The 24,251-nt window shown below is 47.6% G+C and overlaps 2 protein-coding genes across 2 annotated transcripts in view; both read left to right on the forward strand.

The window, feature by feature from the left end:
- Nucleotides 1-3,931, forward strand: part of LOC118079518 (asialoglycoprotein receptor 1-like) — a 44,727-nt gene extending 40,796 nt beyond the window's left edge. Inside the window, exons 5-6 of the mRNA XM_060279112.1 lie at nucleotides 1,433-1,536; nucleotides 3,766-3,931. Of these exons, the coding sequence (XP_060135095.1) occupies nucleotides 1,433-1,536; nucleotides 3,766-3,931 (270 nt within the window). The remainder of the gene's footprint in view (nucleotides 1-1,432; nucleotides 1,537-3,765) is intronic.
- A 5,193-nt stretch (nucleotides 3,932-9,124) lies between these two features.
- LOC118079493 (CD209 antigen-like) lies at nucleotides 9,125-24,030 on the forward strand. The gene is made up of 7 exons (XM_060279113.1): nucleotides 9,125-9,128; nucleotides 11,837-11,980; nucleotides 13,547-13,654; nucleotides 17,359-17,445; nucleotides 20,608-20,771; nucleotides 23,596-23,699; nucleotides 23,865-24,030. The coding sequence occupies exons 1-7, from the start codon at nucleotides 9,125-9,127 to the stop codon at nucleotides 24,028-24,030; spliced, it is 777 nt and encodes a 258-aa protein (XP_060135096.1).
- Nucleotides 24,031-24,251: the final 221 nt, after the last annotated feature.

The raw sequence follows: 24,251 nt of genomic DNA on the forward strand, positions 1-24,251 counted from the left end.
AGTTTAGGAGACAAAGGAAGCTTTCAAGGTGGCGAATTTGCAACCCAACGCCTCTCACATGATCTAAGGTTATAACACTCACATGTTAGCTACCAGAGAACAACAATCAGTTAATTCTCAACCAGGGCCGTCTTAAGCATATCCGGTGCCGTGGTGCGAAGATCCCTCTGCCGCCCCGCCCCCCCCCATTTCCCAGAGTTGTAGACCTTTTTTAGGAAGGGGTCCACAGAGTTGTTGACCTTTTTTAGGGAGCTGACACCACACTTGCATTTTATCTCTGCTTGGGAAAAGAAAACAGAAAACAGAAACAAACTGTTTTTGTTGCCCATTTATTGCGTGTCCAGGTCCCCAAACCACCCCTCAAAGTAAAACACATTCCACACAGAAATTTTTAAGGTTTTTGGCATAAATTTGGCCACAGCTTTATTAAAATACAAAATATGTGAGGGCCACGAGATCACAAGGGAGGGAAGGGGATCACGAAGGAAGGAGCCTCTCTCTCCCAGATGGCAGAAGGAAGCGGTGAGTCCGAGGGAGCGCGCAACCCAGGACCAGTCACACCCACCACTTGCAGCCTCCTCCGCAGGGCTCGCCCCTGCCCGCCCCCGCCTCTCCTTCGGAAAGTTCCAGAGCAGCTCCCCCACGCACGCGGCTACTGGGCACCCCAGCCCCTAATAAATACCCCCCACCTGTGCCTCGCCGGAGCCCGGCACTCAGCTGGCCCCAAGCAAAGGGCAGGGAGCAGCAGGAGAAGCCACGGCGGCAGCTGCAGTGGGCGGCGGCGGCAGAGAGGGTCTCCATCCCACCTCCCCGCGAAGCGCCAGGCAAACGGTGACTTCGGCCACTGCCACTCCTGAGGCAAGGGGACGAAGGGCGGGCGAAGGTGCACAGACGGCTCCTCCTCGCGCGTGCTCTCTTGAGCTGTTCTTTCGCTTTCCCTCAGACAGCGCGCTCGGCTCTCCCGAGTGCGAGGTGCTCGGCTGTGGGAGGAGGGAGCCAGAGGCCGCGGCGACTGCAGGGGGCAGGGGAAGAAGCTTTTCCCATTGGCCCCGCAGGCCACGCTCGAGGCATGGGCAGGGAAGTGGGGGCAGAGCAGCAGGCGCCCCTGGTGGCCAGGGGCCCTGGCGCATTGCACCACCCAGCCCAGGCTTAGAGACGGCCCTGTTCTCAACTCAGCAAGAGCTCAGAGTGCTCTTCTTCGCTTTAATATAGCCCCATGTTAAACCTTTCAGTAATATACCTTTAGCCATTTTCCATCTCTGTGGCAATTAAACCAATTAACAGAACCCAACTTTTCTTACCACACATTTAGGGTTATGTTGGCAAATCTGTGAAGGCTTACCGACATGTGTAACCCCAGGCAGGCTGCTGACTCTTTCTTGCCGCAGTGACCTGACACAATGTCAAGTGAGGTTGTTCCTTCTTTCTGCAGAACTTTGTCACTTCTCTGCTCAGTGACCCCACTTGGATCGGCCTCACAGATGAAACGGAGGAAGGCAAATGGGAATGGACAGATGGCTCCCAATTTGAAAAACAGTAAGTCTGAAGTAGGCAGTGTCGAGGAATTGTTCCCAAACGCTAGAGGAAAAGTCAAGTAACCTTGCAGAATTTGCTACAGCATTTCACATAGGAGTGTTTCCTGTCTCACGTACATTCCTGGACCAGGGAGGGGGGGAGGCACATAATGGAGTAAACCCCATAACACCTCCTTTCCATGTTCTAAGACATGGGTGTCAAACACAAGGCCCGGGGGCCAAATCCGGCCCGCCAGACCTCGTCATGTGGCCCGCCGAGCGCCCCAGCCAGCGGGACCCAGCAGCGGGACCTTGCTGCTGAAGTGCCGCGCCAACAAACAGCTGGGGCCGGGGGGGGTTAGAAAGTCGGCCAGAGCAGCGCTGCATGGAGCGCCCCGAGCCACAGCAGGAGGAGGAGGAGGCAGCTTGCCGGGTCAGCACCCGGCAGCGCCGCACGGAGAGTCCCGAGCCTCTGCGACGCAGCAGTGCTCTGTAGCACTCCTGCCACGGCTCGGCGCCTGGAAACGGCTGCTGCTGCTGCTGCTGCTGAAGCACAGACAAAGCACCCAGCAGCGCCGTGTGGAGGAGGAGGAGGATTCAAAGTGCTACAGAGCACTGCTGCGTCGCAGAGGCTCAGGACTCTCCGCACGGCGCTGCCGGGCACCGACCCGGCAAGCCGCCGCCTCCGCCTCCTCTTGCCTCACCTCCTCCTGCTGCGGCTCAGCCTCATGAACGTGAGCTCAGCAGCGGCTCAGCCTCCCGAATGTGCAACTCTGAGGCTTTACGCACTTCTCCTAAAACGGACACCCGCTGCCTCACGCTGCACGGGAAATGCTTTTTGCCCCTGGGTACCTTCGCGCTCTTTTCTGGCGCTGAAACAAGGCAGCGACCCCCCCCCTTCCCTTTCTTTCTTCCTCTCTCGTTCTTATTCTTTCTTTCCCTCTCCTTCCTTCCTTCTTTATCTCTGTCTTCTCTCCCTCTTTCTTTTTCTTTCCTTCTTTATTCCCTCTTTCCTACTCTTCTTTCTCTCACCTCTTTCCTTCCTCTCTCCCTCCTGCTCCCTCTTTTCTTCCTTCCTTCCTTCCTTCCTTCCTTCCTTCCTTCCTTCCTTCCTTCCGTCCTTCCCATCTTTCTTCCTCTCCCTCATTCTTATTCTTTCTTTCCCTCTACTTCCTTCCTTCTTTCTCCCTTTCCGTCTTCTCTCCCTCTTTCTTTTTCTTTCCTTTTTTATTCCCTTCCTTATTTCCTACTCTTCTTTCTCTCCCCTCTTTCCTTCCTTCCTCTCTCCCTCCCACTGCCTCTTTTCTTCCTTCCTTCCTTCCTCCCTCCCTCCCTTCCTCCCTCCCCTCCCCTCCCCTCCCTCTCCCTCTCCTCAGAAACATAGGATGCTGCTTTATACTTCTGGCCCTTAAACCCTGGAACCAGGAGAGCAGCTCCAGTGAGTCAACCTCAGCCAGTCCCTTTGGTGAAGGGTGGTGGCTCACTGGCAGAACATCTGTCCTGCATGCAGAAGGACCCCAGCATCTCCAGGTACTAGTAGCTCTGCAAAGGTCCTGCATGAAACCCTAGCGAGCCTCCACCACCCAGTGCAGTTACCAAAAATCATTTTTCAATAAATTGTACAATAATTGTGCATTTGAATATCTACTTGCCATTATTCTGACTATGTTTCTGCTTTCAGAGCTAGTTATTACTTACATTATTACAAAAAACAGTAATAATTGAATGCAGTGACAATAATTTATGATAATAAAGAGTGGACACATAGTACTACAGATACAACCGGCCCTTTGAGGGTGACCAAACTGCTGATGCGGCCCCCGATGAATTTGAGTTTGACACCCCTGTTCTAAGATATGCACTGTAGTGTATTATGGTCTTCAGGTGGTTCTTTCCCATGTATAGAAGAGCACACTTACTTGCCTGTCAAATGTCCCATGCTATTCAGAATCTTGTAAGGGTCCAAATACAGCCTCTCTTCTTCCTGGGAAAATGAGGCACCCACCCCATAGTTATGTTGAGGTGTGGTTAAGTTTCTGTGTTACGCTTCCCAACTTGCAGGGATTTCTTTTTTTAAAAAAAATTAATAATGTTGGGGAGCATCTAAAAATGGTGGCCCTCCTGCCTCACACAATCCAAGGGTGCTGCACCCCATTCTCACCCCACAGGTCTCGGGCATGCCTTGCTTCCTCCTCATTGGTAGACCCAGCCTGTCTCTACCATTTCTGTTTAATGGGAAGTCTTTCCGCAGGTATTGGTCTCACAAACAGCCTGCCTACAGACGGCACAACGGAGTAGTAGAGCAGGATTGTGTCTCCATCGTGCCTACGAGTAACAACTATAACTGGAACGATGCCTACTGTCATGAACAGCACAGATGGGTTTGTAAGGAAAATCTGGATATTGAAGAACTGTAAAGTTGGGGGAACCAAATCTTGAGTGAAGACAGGAATGCATTGCATTTCACCCTCCAACCCCATGGAAAGTCTTCAGAGCTACAGAATAAACATAAACATCCTATTCCACTCAAGCACCGTTCCTTTAGCTGCCTGAAACCAAGAGAGATTAGAATGTGCTTTGTTATTATCCGTTGGCTGTGGGGATCTCTTTCTCAAGTGATGGGTACCTGGAAACTGGAGCCTACTGGACCTGGCAGGGCTGCTAGTGAGTCACAGAGCATGACCAGCTGTTCTGGTGCTTGTGAGGAATTCCCAGTTTCCCACCCCTCACTGCTTTAGCAACAGAGGCGCTCTCTCCCTGTGCTTCTCTTCAAACGGGAGTAAACCTCCAGTGTCCAAATTGGACTTGTCTCCAGGGTACCTCAGGGCTCTGCGTTCGAAACCTATTGCCACCAGTGGGGTCTCCCTCCCTGGGATCCCTACTGCTACAGTGTGCCTCTCCCTTAGGCAACTATGTGGCTCCTTCGGCTTTGCTAACCAGCCCTTTGTATGACAGGAGAAAAAGCAAACAGTTTCCTCTTCACAGGTAGGTAGCCGTGTTGGTCTGGATTGAAGTAAAATAAAAAAATTCCTTCAGTAGCACCTTAAAGACCAACTAAGTTTTTATTTTGGTATGAGCTTTCGTGTGCATGCACACTTCTTCACGAAAGCTCATACCAAAATAAAAACTTAGTTGGTCTTTAAGGTGCTACTGAAGGAATTTTTTTAGTTTCCTCTTCCACAGGAAAGCTTTGTTCTCGCCTCTTAGTCACACCTCTGAAGGTACTGAGACACTGCAAGAATCCACGAACGTTTAGGCACATTTAACTTTATTATTTAACTTGAAAAGATGGATTTCTCTGGTTCTTAAAAGTGCATATCTTCTTTTCATATAACACAGACTTGTTAATACATCTCCTGCATCTTGATAATGGTTATCACCTTTCTTCCCATCCACCCAGACCTAACCTCCTGCTCCCTCTCTAACACTCCACTCCCCCAACTGCCAACCCCCAACGGCCTTTCAACGGTTGTTCCCCCTCCATTTAGAACACCGTCTAGCTCCGCCTCCCAGGGAACACCTGCCTATCATGGGAGTGATAGGTTAACCCCATGATGAACCGGAATCATCATCAGGCACTATTCCGCCACAGTGCTCTTTCCAGATACAATGGACCCTTACATACCCTCCAACATTTCTCCGATGAAAAGAGAGACATTCCCTTCAATATTTCTCTGATGAAAATAGGGTGCCCTAAGGAAAAGTGGGACATTCTGGAGTAAAATCAGAAACTGGGACAGCTCCTGTAAATCCGGGACTGTCTTTGGAAAACAGGGATACTTGGAGGGTCTTCACTTAAGTGTTTGTTTAGTCGTTTAGTCGTGTCCAACTCTTCGTGACCCCATGGACCAGAGCACGCCAGGCACTCCTGTCTTGCACTGCCTCCCGCAGTTTGGTCAAACTCATGTTCGTAGCTTCGAGAACACTGTCCAACCATCTTGTCCTCTGTCGCCCCTTCTCCTAGTGCCCTCAATGTTTCCCAACCTCAGGGTCTTTTCCAATGATTCTTCTCTTCTCATGAGGTGGCCCAAGTATTGGGGGCTCAGCTTCATGATCTGTCCTTCCAGTGAGCACTCAGGGCTGATTTCCTTCAGAATGGATAGGTTTGATCTTCTTGCAGACCATGGGACTCTCAAGAGTCTCCTCCAACGCCATAATTCAAAAGCATCAATTCTTCGGCGATCAGCCTTCTTCATGGTCCAGCTCTCACTTCCATACATCACTACTGGGAAAACCATAGCTTTAACTATACGGACCTTTGTAGGCAAGGTGATGTCTCTGCTTTTTAAGATGCTGTCTAGGTTTGTCATTGCTTTTCTCCCAAGAAGCAGGCGTCTTTTAATTTTGTGACTGCTGTCACTTAAGTGCTGCAGTTGCACTAATACCTAACTAAATTTACCTGGCTTTGGGAAGGCAGCACAAGGGCTGGGGGGGCATGAAAGGGTTGCCACTTTCCTCCCAGGTCATGGCTGGCAGGGGCTACTCTGTTGAAGATCAAGAGCCCTGGAGCATGGCCCCCTCCACCCCTCAACTGCCAGGAAGTGATGGGAGAAGCTACATACATAGAAACATACATAAATAATTTTTCTTGTATGCTTTCCATAGTTCAACCCATGCTCAAAGTGGCTTACAACATGAAACCCCCCCCCCCCACATAATTACAAACACAACAAAATCAGTCATAAACAATAAAAAATACATTAACAGAACACAACCAAATCAAGCAATTTCCACAGAAATAATAATAAGGTCTAAAATGAAGATGCAAAAATTAAGTGCCGGCATCTGTCTGTCTCAGGAGACAATGGGTGTGTGTGCCTTTGGGGGTGAAGTCAAACCGTTGGAGGGTTACAGCTGTGGCCATAGAGACCGATATAGGAGAGACATGTTTTGCGTGTCGAGGTCCCCAAATCACCCCTCAAATAATTCACACCACAGACAGAATTTTTGTTTTGGGTTTTGGGCATGAATTTGGTCACAACTTTATTCAAATACAAAATATGTGAGTGGTTGCGTTTGGCATTGGTTCACCAACTGTCCCCTAAGGACAGAACTAGCCTTAAGTCAGCAAAGGGGAAACCCTACAGGGAGAGACAGGGAGCTGGGTGTGCTAGCCCTCCCCTCTCCCTTCAGGCTCCCAGGGGCTCTCACGCGACATATCGAGCCCCTGTATTCCTGAACGGAATTTCCCCTACACACAGGCATTAACTTGAGGGGCCAACACAGTCAACAAGACCCCTCATACAACCAACAAAATAACCAATGCCTAACCGCCATTGGTTAGGGACCCAGGGGGCGCTGTGGATTAAACCACAGAGTCTAGGGCTTGCTGATCAGAAGGTCGGCAGTTCGAATCCCTGCAATGGGGTGAGCTCCTGTTGCTCGGTCCCAGCTCCTGCCCACCTAGCAGTTCGAAAGCACATCAAAGTGCAAGTAGATAAATAGGGACCGCTCCGGCGGGAAAGTAAACGGCGTTTCCGTGGGCTGCTCTGGTTCGCCAGAAGCAGCTTTGTCATGCTGGCCACATGACCTGGAAGCTGTCTGCGGACAAACGCCGGCTCCCTCGGCCTATAGAGCGAGATGAGCGCCGCAACCCGAGTTGGACACGACTGGACCTGATGGTCAAGTGGCCCCTTTACCTTTACCTAACCACCAACCTTACAAGTTGTGACTATTTGCTATGCAGTAGGCAAAAACCAGATGGCACCAGCCAATCAGCCAAATGGAACAATTCCTACCGGGCCCCTGCCAAGCAGACAACCCCATGACAGGCACAGCTAGGTCAACACAGAGGCCTAAACATAGGGAGGGAGGGCGGGTGATCTGAAGTACGCAGCCAAAGATGAGGAATAAACCACGTGCCTGCCTTTTATACCCCTGGGCTGTCCCTCTGAAATTGCAACATGCTTTCTCCCCCAACAACAGCCTGGGTCCAATCAGAACCGTGGCCACTCAAAGCCCTCACCCCAGCAACTCAGGGGTAGTTTTCTAGGCTCCACCGCAACACGTGCTCTCCATGAAGGAGAACCTGCATTGTTGCAGCTGGGGCAGATGAAGGCCTCTGGTTGTGCTGCCGCCGATGCCCCATGGTGTTTCTTCTCTGTGTGCTCCTCCCAGCAGTCATTCCTCCTCTGGTCACTGCACAGCTGAGCAGTGAGACCCAATGATCTCTCCAACTGGTGAAGTCAAACCATGGTGCTCATATCTTATGCCAATCGGGTTGAGCTTATAACTCGTAACCGCTGCCTCCCGTGTTGTTTTTGCTGCATTTGCAGCATCCAAGTGACCTCCCTGGGGCACAAGCCTGGGCAGTTTGTCTGGAGGTCCTGGGCTGCCAAGATGACAAGGTCCCCCTCTTGGCCTCGCTGATGGCGTCCAAAGGAAAGCAGAGCAATTAATCTGGCTCCAGCTTGGCTGCAGGAATTGCTGGAAGGAGGCGTTGAAAGCACCGTCCAGTTGCCGTAGAGACTCCACTCCAGAATTATGTTGGGTTTACTCCTTAGTCTTTTCTTCTCATGGCAATGTCCTGCAAGGCACATATTAATATTGATATTAATATCAATAATACCAGCAGCTCCCTCCCCCAACAGAACCTGCTAAATGGTTCCCTAAGCCAAGAGCTGCATCTGACAGAGCTTTAGAAGAAGGTGTGGCTCTCCAGCTGTTGCTGAACTGCAGCTTCCACCAACCCTGATTTTTGGCCATGATGTCTGGGGCTGATGGGATTGATAGCCCACCAATATCTGGAAAGGCACAGCCTCACCCGTGTCCCAAAGGAAGGAAACTGGCCTGATGAGGGAACTGTTAGGTGAATTTGCAGCTGGTTGACTGACCGAACCAAAAGAGTACTAATTAATGGTTCCTCATCATCCTGGAGAAAAATGACAAGTGGGGTGCCGCAGGGCTCTGTCCTGGGCCCGTTGTCCTTCAACGTCTTTATAAATGACTTGGGTGAAGAAATTGAGGGGATAATCATCAGATTGGCAGATGACACCAAACCATAGCTGCCAAGTTTTCCCTTTTCTCACGAGGAAGCCTATTCAGCATAAGGGAATTTCCCTTAAAAAAAGGGATAACTTGGCAGCTATGCACCAAACTGGGAGGGGCAGCTAATGCCACAGAAGACAGAATCAGAATTCAAGATGACCTTAACAGATTGGAGAACTGGGTGGAAGCTAACAAAAAATTTTTCAATAGGGACAGATGTAAGGTTCTGCACTTAGGCAGCAAGAACCTGCTTCACAAATATAAGATGGCGGACACCTGGCTTGCCAGTAGTACATGTGAAAAGGATCTGGGTGTCTTAGAAGACTATAAGCTTAACGTAAGTCAACAGTGCGATACTGCAGCAAAAAAAGAGCCAGCGCTGTTCTAGGCAGCATCAACAGAAGTCCAGTATCCCAATCAAGGGATACCACTCTATTTTGCCTTGGTTAGACCACACCTGGAATACTGTGTCCAGTTCTGGGTGCCACAATTTAAGGACATTGGCAAGCTGGACAACCAAAATGACCAAGGGTCTGGAAACCAAGCCAGTTGAGGGAGTTGGGTATGTTTAGGCTGGAAAAGAAGAGACCGAGAAGAGAAACTTACTGGTATCTACACCCACAATGGGTGAGGATCCTCTTGCCCTGCTTTGTTTGACACGGGATGCCAAGGTCTGCAGCCTCACCCCCCTCAGTGACATCACAATGCATTTTACCTTTCAGCTACAGGTGTGCTTGTGACTGTGCATGGTGGAAGAGGAGAGCAGACAGCCAATCAGCAAGCAGCTGGACTCACACAACTGCTGCTTGCACTATGTTGAGAAGATAGGAAAGTGAGAAAGGTAGGTGGAGAAAGGTGAAATAGGCCTCGCCAAAGACTCCCGAGTAAGCTTAGAAGTCATGGAATGAGAGGAGAGGTCCTCTTGTGGACCAATAATTGGTTAAGTAGCATGAAGAATAGAGGAGGAAGAAATGGCCAGCTCCCCGAATGGAGAGATGTAGAAAGTGGAACCCCCAAAGGATCAGTGTTGGGATCTATGCTTTTAAATGATCTATAGAGTAAGCAGTGAGGTGTATGAAGTATGCTGACGACAGCAAATTGTTCCGGACCATTAAAACAAAAAGAAATTGTGAAGTGCTCTAAACGGACCTCTCCCAATCGAGTGAATGGGTGGTAAAATGGCAAATGTAATTCAGTGAAAACAAGTTGATATGCACTAGGGCCGGGGCCAGCAACCTTTTTCAGCTGTAGGCCGGTCCACCGTCCCTCAGATAGGGTTGCCAGACTCAATAGAGGACAGGACTTCTGTGCCTTTAATTGCCCTGCTCTCTTTTGAGTCTGGAAACCTTAAAGAGAAACCAGCAGACCCTTTGCTTGGAAATTAAACAAAGGGTATTCTGCTGGTTTCTCTTTAAGGTTTCCAGACTCAAAAGAGAGCAGGGCAATTAAAGGACTCCTACCCTCAGACCATGTGGTGGGCCGGACTATATATATATATATATGGATGAAAGAATTCCTATGCCCCACAAATAACTCAGAGATACATTTTAAATAAAAGGACACATTCTACTCATGTAAAAACATGCTGATTCCTGGACCGTCCGTGGGCTGCATTGAGAAGGCAATTGGGCCGCATCCGGCTGTTTGGCCATGGTGAGAACAGGATGCTGAAATGGAGGGGCCATTGGCCTGATCCAGCAGGCTCTTGTTGCATTTTTAGGCCCCCATTGCTGCAGCAGGGTATACGATTTACATAGGTAATCCTATTGACAGAGCTTAAATTATTTGCTTCTTGCTCTTCCCAGAACGAACAGTTTTATCTTTTTTATTGATATTTTCTTAGAAGAATTTCATTTATTAAAAGGTGGTGAAAAGAAGAAGAAGAAAAGCATCAATGAAAATAAAATAAAAATAAAAATACTCAGCTATATTTCCATACATTAGCATACAAATGTATATAGTCTTACTATCCTAATACAAATTTCTTTATCAAGAACTGAATATATTATGTATGGTCATTCCAAATATCATATTTCTCCAAAGAAAGTCTGCGTCCATAAGCAATCCATTCTTAACATTGCAAATATTGTCATGTCATCAAGCCATTGATTAAGGGGAATTATATCTCTATTCTTCATTAGTATCAGTCTCTTAGCCACTATTAGGGCACGTAAAATCTATTTTCCCTGTCCCACGGTAGCTTTCCATACAATAGGCATATCGTTCAAACGAATATTCCCTTCTGAAAATCTTAAACAGTTGCTTAGTCCAGCACTTTCCCCCAAAACTTAGTAAGTATGGGGCTAATGAACCGTTTTATCTGAGAACTTACAAAATGTTTAAAAGCAACTGCTCTTTTTGAGCTTTGAAGATGGTTCTGAGTCTCCTCCTAAGACCTGCTCCCTCTGAATCTCCCTCTTTGTGTGGGAATGTTCAGGGTGGCAGGAGAGGATATATTGTTTATTAATATCCTTCCTAACAAGTTCCTTTATGTAGCATAGTTACATTCCCTTTTTTATACACAGCAGATAGCTGGTTGCAGGCTCATGTAAGCCTCTCACTATTATACAATCCAACCTGTCTCAGATTGAATTGTACATTCCTGGTAAGTTCCCTTGAATCCCTCTTAAAAGAATAAAGATGCAACAATCTTATTTAAAGTCAATAAAAGAAGTTTACTCACATCAGTTCACAGTTGGATTCCTGAAGGCAGACTTAGTTACAAATATGTACATGTGGATCTACCCCCATATGGGGGAATAATCCCAGTGCTAGCAGAGTAGTCCTAGCTAGAAGCTGGTCAAATGAAGAAGGAAGTCAAAAAGAGGGAGGTGTGCTGCGGCATGACTTGTCCTTTTGTTAACTGGACAGGTAAGGTCACACCCACCTTTAGTCACAAGCAAAGGAAGGATGCCACAGCCAGGAGGAACAGGAAGTTTTGACTGGCTGGACCAAACATTCCCTCGCATGTCTTCTCTAGCATTACAAGGAATGTTGTACTTGACTGCCTCTCATAGATCACATCCCACACTTTGCACCCAAAGAGACCTGTCCCGACCCCCAGAATCAGATGCTCCCTCAGCTATGCATAACAGCTGCAACTGGCTGCGGCTTCCTACTGCTTGTTGGGTCTTTGGTACCGTGACAAAATTCCCGAATGGGCAAAAGTTAGAGCAGCTGTGCCGCCTTGCCCCCTGCAACGTGCGTGCCCTGGGATGTAGAACTTTCCGGGTGCCTGAGCCCCCTTGGCCCTGCATAGATGGCGCCTATGCGTTAGAGGCGGCTTGATGGTGACTTTGACTCTTAATCTATTCTCTTTCTGCTTGTCTCTCTAGCCATGGCCCCAAAGAAACCTGCAGCAGCAGCACCAGAAAAGCCACCGGAGCCAGCAAAACCACCTCCCGGGAAGCTCAAATGGACATTCTATTCAACCTTTGGAACCATCTGCATCATCAGCTTCTTCACTATGCTCATTCTCTGTAAGTCCAGCTCGAGCTGCTGTTGCACAACCTCTGTTGAAGCAGCTGCCCTGCCTGCTTCCTCTTGCCACACGCTAGAGTTGCCGCAGGAGGATGAAACAAACCAGCCTGTGTTTGGCACGCACAAAAAACATGGACCAGTTTACCTGAGGCATTGCTTCACTCTGTACGTGCCGACCCCAGTTTACTTCCATCTTCAGAACGCACACTTTTCCAAATGCCACACGGTGTCCCTTTCGCATTTGTAAGAAGCCACTCGTTTAGCATTGTGGTGGCACCTGAACTTGGGAACTCCTCGCCTATTAATATTAGGCAGGTACCACCTTCTTTGAGACACCTTGCGAAAACACAGTGGCGTAGTGTGGGGTGGAGAGAGGTGCAGAATTCTGAGGGGGCGCAACCTGGCTCCCTCACCGAGGTTGTGTGGCTGCTGCCTTCTGCAGCCATGGGGAGGTGAGCTGCACCCAGGCCAGGTCTTCGGGGCTGTGACGGTGCCTCCTTCTCCTCGTGGCTGGTGAATGCACACCTGTCCCTGGGTGGAACTTCCACCGGCCAGAGTCCAGACTTTCCCCAGCTTGTGCCAGTCTTTCCCTAGGGCCTCCATCTCAGCATGTGTCCTTGGGGAGGCGAGCACCCCGCAGTGGGAGCATACTGGTGAGGGAACTGTGTGTATATTGCTTTTGATTGTTGCTTTATTGAGATTGCTTCATTATTATTTTTTATAAGCCACCCTGAGAATTTTGTCATGGGGAAGCATACAGACATCCTATATAATAAAGTCCAAGTGTCTCTGCGTCCAGTCCCTGTGTCCCTGGGTTTGCACAACTGCGCATGTGCCCCACGGACACAGGGACTGGATGCACACGCGCACACTCCTCCCCCTCTGCCTACCGTTTCCCTGCGGCCGCCAACTGCCGCTCCCGGCTGGACAGCGCCTCACTTGCGCTAAAGTGCGAGGAGGAGGAGGCTGCTTTCTTTCCCTTCCCCCCTCTATGCTCCTCCCACTATTCGCTATTGGCTGGTTCTAAACGGGGTTTACCGCAGGGGTGGGAGGGAGACGGGGAGCAGCAGATCCCCAAGGCAAACACGCGCAGTGTGACGGACCGCAGCTGCCGGCTCCACAAATGGGCGCACTCCATAAGCAGCGGTGCCACTCCTACACGGGCCCCCGGCCGCGCTTCCACGCGACTCGGGCGTGCGGGCGCTGCTTCCCTTCCGCCGGCAGCACACGTGGGAAGGGAGGAGCAGCCTTGGCATTTGGGCTCCCAAGGCGGAGCTTCTGCACTGACGGGGAAGGGAGGGAGCCAATGCGTCGCAAAGAGGGGGAGGCTTTGGGTGGCGTGTGATGCGGGGATCGTGAGCACCAGAATCGGGGCAGCGGGGAAACCCCTAGCCTCCGGATCAGGCCCCAAATATGCCTCTACGAATGTCCCCGAGGTTGCTAGAGCAACAGGTCTGCTCCAGCACCCGTTATTTTAACGGGCTTCAAAATACTAATCATTAATAAGTAAGTAGATATTAGGCAGCTGCAAATCTAAGCACCCTCCCTTGTTTCAACAACTTTAGATATCCGGTTGATCATGGATTCTGAAAACCCGCTTCTAACACCAATGAAAAAACTGAGAGCCAATATGGCAGATGGGCTCAGGAATCCAAAGATTTCTCACACGTCTCGTAAGTGGAACAGAAAGACTGGTTCATTTCTCATTGGTTTAAAAATAGCTATCCATTTTTTAAATCTCAGAAGAAAAGAAAAGAAAATGGAAGAATCTTCTGAAGGTGGAGGGGATGTAATCTTAAAGGCACAATCCTCCACATTGTGCTGAGACTGTCCACTGCTTAAAGATTTCTGGATCCAAATTTTTTCATTGTCATCCTTAAGGGGCAACATCTTGTACCCGATCCCATGTTAGCCCTGCTGTCAAAAGAAAACAATATCAAGCCCATCAAGCCCATCATCCAAGTCATTGATAAAGATGTTGAATAAGACTGGGCCCAAGACAGAACCCTGTGGCACCCCACTAGTCACTACTCTCCAGGATGAGGAGGAGCCATTGATGAGCACCCTTTGGGTTCGGTCAGTCAGCCAGTTACAAATCCACTGAATGGTAGCATTGTCTAGCCCGCATTTTACCAGCTTCTTTACAAGAATATCATGGGGCACCTTGTCAAAGGCCTTGCTGAAATCAAGATAGGCTACATCCACAGCGTTCCCTTCATCTACCAGGCTTGTAATTCTGTCAAAAAATGAGATCAGATTAGTCTGGCATGACCTATTTTTAAGAAACCCATGCTGAATTTTAGTGATCACAGAGTTTCTTTCTAGGTGCTCACAGACCGTTTGCTTAATGATCAGCTCTAGAATCTTTCCTGGTATTGATGTCAGGCTGACTGGGCGGTAATTGTTTGGGTCCTCTCTTTCCCCCTTTTTGAAAATAGGGACAACATTTGCCCTCCTTCAGTCTGCTGGGACTTCGCCTGTTCTCCAGGAATTTTCAAAGATTATTGCCAGTGGTTCTGAAATCACCTCTGCCAGTTCTTTTAATACTCTTGGATGTAGTTCATCTGGTCCTGGAGACTTGAATACATCTAAACTAGCCAAGTGTTCTTGTACTACCTCCTTACTTTTTCTGGGCTCTGTTTCCCCTGCTGAATCATCTGCTCCATATTCTTCAGGTCGGGCATTGTTTTCTTTTTTGGAGAAGACTGAGGCAAAGAAGGTATTGAGGAGTTCTGCCCTTTCTCTGTCCCCTGTTCGCATTTCACCATCTTCTCCTCTAAGTGACCCCACTGTTTCCTTGTTCTTCCTTTTGCTACAGACATACCCATAAAAGCCCTTTTTGTTGCTTTTAACCTCTCTAGCAAGCCTGAGTTCATTCTGTGCTTTAGCTTTTCTGACTTTGTCTCTACACGTGCTGGCTATTTGTTTGAATTCCTCTCTGGTGATTTCCCCCTTTTTCCATGTTTTGTACATATCCCTTTTAAATCTTAACTCAGTTAAAAGTTCTTTAGATAGCCAGTCTTAGTATGCTTGATTGCTCCTTTCCGCTGAATAATAAACTTCAGAAGAGCATGATCACTCCCACCTAATGATCCTGCAACTTCTACCCCACTAACCCGGTCATCACTATTGGTTAGGACCAGATCTAAAATGGCTGATCCTCTTGTTGCTTCTCCCACTTTCTGGACAATGAAATTTGACAATGAACATTGCGCAGGAATTGCAGGTGACTACAGTTGTTCCCTCCCCCTCCATCTTGAAAAGCTTGAAGTCAGGGGGGAAAGAAGAAGAGGCCTAGGTCTCCCCCAATAAATGTTTGAGACTTGTTGTTGTTTAGTCGTTTAATCGTGTCCGACTCTTCGTGACCCCATGGACCAGAGCACGCCAGGCACTCCTGTCTTCCACTGCCTCCTGCAGTTTGGTCAAACTCATGTTCGTAGCTTCGAGAACACTGTCCAACCATCTCGTCCTCTGTCGGCCCCTTCTCCTAGTGCCCTCAATCTTTCCCAACATCAGGGTCTTTTCCAGGAAGTCTTCTCATGAGGTGGCCAAAGTATTGGAGCCTCAGCTTCACGATCTGTCCTTCCAGTGAGCACTCAGGGCTGATTTCCTTCAGAATGGATAGGTTTGATCTTCTTGCAGTCCATGGGACTCTCAAGAGTCTCCTCCAGCACCATAATTCAAAAGCATCCATTCTTCGGTGATCAGCCTTCTTCATGGTCCAGCTCTCACTTCCATACATCACTACTGGGAAACCCATAGCTTTAACTATACGGACCTTTGTCGGCAAGGTGATGTATCTGCTTTTTAAGATGCTGTCTAGGTTTGTCATTGCTTTTCTCCCAAGAAGCAGGCGTCTTTTCATTTCGTGACTGCTGTCACCATCTGCAGTGATCAAGGAGCCCAAGAAAAGTAAAATCTCTCACTGCCTCCATTTCTTCCCCTTCTATTTGCCAGGAGGTGATGGGACCAGTGGCCATGATCTTAGTTTTTTTGATGTTGAGCTTCAGACCATATTTTGCGCTCTCCTCTTTCACCCTCATTAAAAGGTTCTTTAATTCCTCCTCACTTTCTGCCATCAAGGTTGTGTCATCTGCATATCTGAGGTTGTTGATATTTCTTCCGGCAATCTTATTTCCGGCTTGGGATTCATCTAGTCCAGCCTTTCGCATGATGAATTCTGCATATAAGTTAAATAAGCAGGGAGACTAGCTCCCCTAAATCTAAAAGATGGGTCAAACTGCCGCTGGACTCCAGGCAAATGTGTGAAATATAACAGTTATGGGATGCTGAACTCACCATCAGAGGTTGATAAAAGGAATAACATAGAAAGATGGGTTTGGCTCCCTATGGTCTCAATTTATATCGTTTATAACAATAATACAGTACTCTCCCTCCCATCTCAGTCACAGAAGCCACTTGGAGAAATTATCAGCACTTGAAATTGAAGTGGACAATGTGGGTGTGAGTTTAATCAGTAATATAAAAGATTTCCCATGGTGAGATGTGGGCCAAGGCTTAACACCTGCATTCATCCTGGAAGGCAGCACTTTATGCTTGGTAATTGTTTAAAGATTTTTTTTTTTTAAATTCCATAAAGTTTGTAATTTAAAGAAGAAAAGAACAACTTGCTTGCTCCCCTTAGCTAATATTCATTCTGGCTTCTATGATAATTTTCTTGCTGTTTTCTTGCTGTTGTAGACATTGCTTTCAGCACTTAATGGTTCAGGTAGGTAGCCATGTTGGTCTGATGCAGTTGAAATAAATATTTTTTTTTAAAAAAATTGTCCAGTAGCAACTTAGGTAAAGGTAAAGGAACCCCTGACCATCAGGTCCAGTCGTGACCGACTCTGGGGTTGCGGCGCTCATCTCACGTTCTTGGCCAAGGGAGCCGGCGTACAGCTTCCAGGTCATGTGGCCAGCATGACAAAGCCGCTTCTGGCGAACCAGAGCAGCGCACGGAAACGCCGTTTACCTTTCTGCTGTAGCGGTACCTATTTATCTACTTGCACTTTGACATGCTTTCGAACTGCTAGGTTGGCAGGAGCTGGGGCCGAGCAACGGGAGCTCACCCCGTTGCGGGGATTTGAACCACCAACCTTCTGATCGGCAAGCCCTAAGCTCAGCGGTTTAACCCACAGTGCCACCCACATCCCCTGTAGCAACTTTTATGAGGAGGGGGGAGTGTTGTGCATTGTTGTTGTTTTTCCAGGAAAAAAATTATGGTGTTTTGTTTTATACCTGACTTGTTGACTCCCTTGGGCCCCCTACATTGTGAGATAGCAAGACAGGATCTTTAAATACACTAGCAAATGCATCTGTGTATATAGGTTGGTGATAGCAAATCCTAAACTCCTAACTCTAAGAATGTTTTTAGCCATAGCTTTAGCTGAAGAAGTGGCAAAGTTGCCAGCAAAAATAGAACAATCGGAAAAGACCTTCCAAGCACGGAAAGGAAAGTACAGTAAGTATCTAAATGTCTAAATACGAATGAATTGAAAAAGAAAACTTTTATTAAGAAACCAGAGGCCTTACTTTTGGGGATTATGGGACTGTTGTTGTTGTTGTTGCTTAGTCGTTTAGTCGTGTCCGACTCTTCGTGACCCCATGGACCAGAGCGCACCAGGCACTCCTGTCTTCCATTGCCTCCCACAGTTTGGTCAGACTCACGTTGGTAGCTTTGTGTTACCTAAATAATATAAAAATGTATTTATGTATGCAACCACGGCTGCTTGGATGATATTTGCCCAAAGAAGGAAAGAAGAAAATGTTCTGACTAAAGAGGAATGGCAACAGAAACTACTGGACTATGCAGAGATGAAGAAACTTACTGGAAGAATAAGAAACCAAGAATAAGAATGAGAAACCAAGATGATACTTGGGGTGTTGCAGCCAGTGAGGTTAGAATATGACAAGATGAGTTTGTTGAACGGGTCACTTAAGTGTCCTTATCAGCATCCCAAAACAATGGGCTTTGCTGCCAGAGCTACAACTAAGTGATAGTGCCCCCCCAATTAATGGGTGGGTTTCCTCCTCCCCAACTGTCAGGTGGAGAGAACAACAGGAGCGTAGTGTGTGTGGCTGAAAAGAAAGCAGACTAGAAGCTAGAGAAGCTTCTGCAAGAGATTTTGCACTAGAGCAATAGAATTGTAGAGCTGGAAGGGAACCATCAGGGTTGTCTAGTCCAACCCCCTGCAATGTAGGAATCTTTTGCCCAATGTGGGGCTTGAACCCACAACCCTGAGAGTAAGAGTCTCACGCTGTAGAGGCTGAGCCGTGTTAGTACTAATGCTGCAAGCCCCCCAGCCTCGTGCTCAGGTTGTATATATGTGTAAATAAAACTATATGTCACAAAGACAGAGCAGTCTCCGCTAACCTTCATCCCAGGAGATCCAAACTCTGGGTAACTTCTCCTACTCTTTCACCCTTAAATGGTACCTTACTCCCATCCACCCCGTACTGCCAGTTTGTTTCATTCTTCCTTCCTGGTCCTTTCACTTTCACTTTGTCCTCCGGTAACAGCTTCCTTCTCTTAGCTCATTTCTCTCTATCCCGTTTACTACTACAGTGGTACCTTGGTTTACGAACAGTCTGGTTTGCATACGTTTGGGATTACAAACACGTCAAACCCGGAAGTACGTGTCCCGGTTTGCAAACTCTTTTTAGATTACAACCCATTTTTTTGGGATTACGGACAATTTTTTTTTTGAGGCCCCATTGGCGAAAGCGCGCCTTGGGTTACAACCTGTTTTGGTTTACAAATGGACCTCCGGAACGGATTATGGTTGTAAACCAAGGTACCACTGTATTAATACCAGCAGCTCCTACTTTCAGCTCACTTGCTAATTTCCTTCAACACCTCCTCTGGCCTTTCCCCCTCCGATGAGGTAGACCTAATAATAATAATAATAATAATAATAATAATAATAATAAAATATTATTATTTATACCCCACCCATCTGGCTGGGTTTCCCCAGCCACTCTGGGCAGCTTCCAACAGAAAAATAAAATACAGTAATCTACTGTATTAAACATTAAAAGCCTCCCTAAATAGGGCTGCCTTCAGATGTCTTCTAAAAATGTGGTAGCTGTTATTCTCTTTGACATCTGATAGGAGGGTGTACCACAGGGTACTACAGGGTACTACTGCCACTACTGAGAAGACCCTCCACCTGGTTCCCTGCAACTTGGCTTCTTGCAATGAGGGAACCGCCAGAAGGCCCTCGGTGCTGGACCTCAGTGTCCAGGCAGAACGATGGGGGTGGAGATGCTCCTTCAGGTATACCGGGCCGAGGCCATTTAGGGCTTTAAAGGTCAGCACCAACACTTTTAACTGTGCTCGGAAACGTACTGGGAGCCAATGTAGATCTTTCAAGACCGGTGTTATGTGTCTTCGGAGGCCGCTCCCAGTCACCAGTCTAGCTGCCGCATTCTGGATTAATTGTAGTTTCCGGGTCACCTTCAAAGGTAGCCCCACGTAGAGCGCATTGCAGTAGTCCAAGCAGGAGATAACTAGAGCATGCACCACTCTGGCTAGACAGTCTGCAGGCAGGGAGGGTCTCAGCCCTTCTTTCCATCCTTGAACATCTCTGTCTCCCAGCCACCTTCGCAGGGAGTATAGGGAGCTGTTGGTGCTGGCTTGGTCCAGACAATGGGTGGAGCAGGTGAGTGAGGAGGCACTGGGCAGACTGTGGTAGTGAGGTCCACCTAAGAGTGGTCCAGGTTCTACTGGTGGGCCCACAGTTTGAGAAGCCTTTTCCTAAGAGCACCAGGCAGAAATCCTTCACCAGTCTCAGCATCCTTCCTGGCCTACAGAACCTCTTCCAATGCAGAGGGTTCCATTATCCACCCTAACCTCAACCCTAAACAGCCCTGAAGTGCTTATCAAAATCTACTCACTTGATCCTTTGCAATGGAAACACTATTGATATAATGTTTATTCTCATTGGGCTTCTTTCCTTCCTCCAAGAAGCTCAGAACAGCGTGCATTAGATTCTCCATTTCATCCCTACAACAAATCCCCTATGAAGTATACAGAAAGGAATATGAGAATAACCTCAGATAACCCAGAATGCCTAAGGCCTGAGCAGGGATGTAAACCCCTTGCTCAAATATTTTTTATTAGTTTTTAAACCCAAACAAAAATACAATAACCATGAAACACTTATCCAGTAGCATATCTCATTGTGTCTGTGTTATCCATGGACTGAGAGGAGATACGATAGCCACCTTCAAATATTTGAAGGGCTGTCACATGGAAGAGGGAGCATGCTTGCTTTCCCCTGCTCTGGAGGGTAGGACTCGAACCCAGGGCTTCAAGTTACAAGAAAGGAGATTCTGACTAAACATTAGGAAGAACTTTCTGACAGTAAGAGCTGTTGGAAAGTGGAACAGTCTCCCTTGGGAGGTGGTGGACTCTTCTTCCTTGGGTGTTTTAAAGCATAGGTTAGAGGGCCATCTGTCATGGATTCCTGCCTTGCAGGGGGTTGGACTAGATGACCCTTGGTGTTACTTCCAACTCTACAATTCTATGAGTCTATGAATGAATAAACCAAGATTTCAAGAGCCCTTCCAGCATATACTCAATTCAAAGCTGGCTATTTCACAGCCTTTCTTTTCCTCACAGAAGACCTCTTCAAGAAAGGTAAACCGAAGACTGCTGGTGGCTGGGATTTTTTTGGGAAGAGTTTCTACTACATTTCTAACGAGGAAAAGACCTGGCATGATGCTGAGAGCTTCTGCCTGACCAGAGACTCCCATTTGGCCTCCATCCTAAGTGACGAAGAACAGGTCTTATATGTTTCTTTCCCCCCCCTCCCCACCCCCTGATATTTGGGATTCAAAGTGCTCCCTCCGGTCTGGTGCCTGTATTGTTCTGTCCACCCTTGTTCTTCTTACTTCCACATGCAAATATTTCAAGACCCACACAGTGCTTTACTTATGATGCTTGAATGCTAAATGTTTAGGGGTACTCTCCTTTCCCTACTCATATTGAAACACTGCCCCTCAATGAGGCCAAACCTAGATTCAGAAAATGATTAGGGGTATGTGTCCCCCTCAGAAAAAAACTACTGCACGAAGCTATTAAAAAAGGAAATGTATCTATAGAAATACAATATACCACACACACCCCAGAAGCCCAGAAACAAAACAGAACACCCCCAGAGGTTAAAAAAACAGAGGCCCAGACTCAGTGGTGTCCTGTGACTGGTTGGCACCTTGGGTGGGCAGGCACAGGGGCGTATGAAGTGGGGGCAGTGGGGGCAGTGGGGGCGGTCTGCCCCATGTGTCATCCCTGGGGGGTGACAACCCCCCCGGGCAAATCGCCGCAGCAATGATTGCATCCCCCCAGCAGATCGCCCACCCCCGTGGGTGGATTGCCCTGCCCCCGGGTGCATGGCATGTGCGCCGCTCTGGGTGCCTGAGCGGCCGCTGGGCACATACGCACCCCAGGGTGGTATGCGCATCCAGGAGGCATAGCTGAGGTGTGCCCCTGCCTGCCCACGGCCCGTGGTGGATGCAACAAGCATGCTGCCCTGCCAGGCCCGTGCCGCTTTGCGATGCTGTAGGGCTGTGTGAGGAGGATGGAACATGCAGGCACCCAGAACAGGAAAGTCAAAGTATTTTCTTTTCTTTTTTTTTTTCTAAAAAATAATTTTTATTAAATTTTCCAATTACAAACCAATCATATCATATCAATTATTCCAAATTATACAAATACATGTCAATTAAACCAAATATTATGCCAAATCATAATTTTTTTGACTTCCCATGCTTCAAAATCTGGGGATTCTAGATAACGATACTTGCTGCCATTCTAGTCCGATTTCCAAATTCTTATCCTTATACTCCATTATAGTCCCGATCTTTCCCAACAGTTCTTTCTTATCGTTGTCTTCCTCTTGTCACAGCTTCTGAGATAAATATCAAGCGGGATTTAACACAAAGTCACTCTTCCTGTGTGGATTTTCTGTCCAGCCCGTCCTCCCCATAAATCCTCTTTTACAAACTGGGATGTTTTCCCGGCCGCTCCAACAATCAAAACACAAGCAGACGCCACCTTAGAGATCTCATTTGTCGTGTCCCGGCTTCTGCTCTATAATTCTACTGATTGCAGAAATGCAGCTTTTTCAGGCGAGGTTCGGCCAAATACAAATATTAGCATTCTTCTTGTGACAGATTTATGTATTTCACATCTGGCAACCAAGGAGCCCATTTGGTTACGGAGAGTACAGGAGTAGATGAATCTTAAAAGGCTAAAATGTGCATACTCGATTTTGACCAGACTCAGCCTCCCAGAGCAAAACATACAGCAGGAGGCTTAGTTTGGTCCGAATCGTTTTTACACTTCCAGAGTTAACACTAAATACATTCCCTATACAGTGGTACCTCGAGTTACAAATGCCTCAGGTTACAAACGCTTCAGGTTACAAACTCCGCTCACCTGGAAGAGTTACCTCGAGTTGAGAACTTTGCCCCGGGATGAGAACGGAAATCATGTGCCGCTGCAGCAGCAGCAAGAGGCCCCTTTAGCGAAAGCACACCTCTGGTTAAGAACAGTTTCAGGTTCAGAACAGTTTCAGGTTCAGGAATGAATTAAGTTCGTAACAAGAGGTACCACTGTATAGCCATAGCTGCCAAGTTTTCCCTTTTCTCGCGAGGAAGCCTATTCAGCATAAGGGAATTTCCCTTTAAAAAAGGGATAACTTGGCAGCTATGCTTGAGAGTTGAATAGCTCCAGGCCCTCCAACATTTCTCCCATGAAAACAGGGAAAGGTGGGACATTGTGGGATCAAATCAGAAACCAGGATAGCTTCTCTAAATCAGGGACGTCCCTGGAACATAGGGACACTTGGAGGGTCTGTAGCCACTAGAGGGCTGTGAAAATTTGTGTCCTGGACTTTTAAGACTCATCTACCCATATACATACTATGTAAAACCAAAGGGGTATATTGGTTGCCAGATGTGATTGTTAGAATTAATGCAGTATTCTGTGCAGTGGCTTTCAAATTGTGTCCTCGAAAACCTTGGAGTTCCATGGCAACTTAGGAGAGGACTCTCAGTTGGCAGATGAAAAATAGGCATTTGTGGAAATCACTTGTCCACCACTACTGAAATTTCTTGCAGTGAGTCACCACAAGAAAATGTCAGGCAAATTCTCCAGCATGTCCCCACTTAACGTAGGGTGAAATTGAACAGGTTTCTGGCAAGAGAGCTTGAGATGACTCCTGAAGTGTGTTATTTATGCAATTCAGATCGCTTTGCCAATATGCACAATACTGTATTGGCCCGAATATAAGCCTCATGCAAATATAACTCGCACCTTTAAAATTCATGGTGGCGGTGGGGGGAGAGACAATACCCAAATATCAGTCGTTCCCTTAAAATTCTGCAGGCACTCACACCCGTTCCATTTTACCCTGTCTGTTTCAGCAGCAATATCGTAAAAGCCAGTTCTAGTAAGGTCGCGAATTTAAGCCGCACTTTAACTTTTCACGTTCGGAATTTGGGGGAGGGGGAGAAGTGTGACTTGTATTCGGGCCAATACGGTACTTATGCTTCAGTAGCTGAGTTTGGCCATTGTATCATGTGAGGTTGTTGCTTCCTCCTGCAGAACTACATCACTTCTCAGCTCAGTGATCCTACCTGGATTGGCCTTACAGATGAAAACGAGGAAGGCAACTGGAAATGGACAGATGGATCCAGGACTAAAGCACAGTGAGTCTTCAAAAGTTTGCTCAAGTTCTAAAGTGGTACAGCCCATTCTACCCCATAGGACCCCCCCCCCAGCACCCCTTCTCCTCCTCATTCTTCTGCTTTGGTAGACCTAGCTTCTCTCTGTCTCTTGAGTCCAATGGAAGACTTTCCTCCTTTTGCCCCCAGGTATTGGTCTCTTGGCAACCCCAGCTACTCAGAAAATGATGGAGCAATGGAGAAAGACTGCACATCCATCGTGCCTTCATCTGGTGGATATAACTGGAATGATGACTACTGCCACAAACTACATAAATGGGTGTGTAAGGAGAACATAGACATTGAAGAACCATAAAGTTGGAAAAAACTGGGCCAATACCTTACTGAAGGCAGAATGGTTTTCATTCATTGTTCAACTCCAGGAGAAGTCTGCTTAGCCACAGAAAGAACAGAAACATCAAATTCCATCCAAGCCTTGTTCTTTGTGCTCCCTGAAACAAAGAGAGTTTGAGAGGTTGTTTGCTATCATCAATTCGTTAGAGGGATTTGTGTCCCAGGTGATGGGTGTCTAGGATG

Source organism: Zootoca vivipara, chromosome 9 (genome assembly GCF_963506605.1).
Source record: "Zootoca vivipara chromosome 9, rZooViv1.1, whole genome shotgun sequence".
NCBI classification, from domain to species: Eukaryota; Metazoa; Chordata; class Lepidosauria; order Squamata; family Lacertidae; genus Zootoca; species Zootoca vivipara.

Coding starts and splice junctions, on each gene's coding strand:
- LOC118079493 (XM_060279113.1), top strand. Junction 13,655..17,358: donor AAAGATTTCTCACACGTCTC/GTAAGTGGAACA, acceptor GAATGTTTTTAG/CCATAGCTTTAGCTGAAGAA. Junction 20,772..23,595: donor TCCTAAGTGACGAAGAACAG/GTCTTATATGTT, acceptor TTCCTCCTGCAG/AACTACATCACTTCTCAGCT.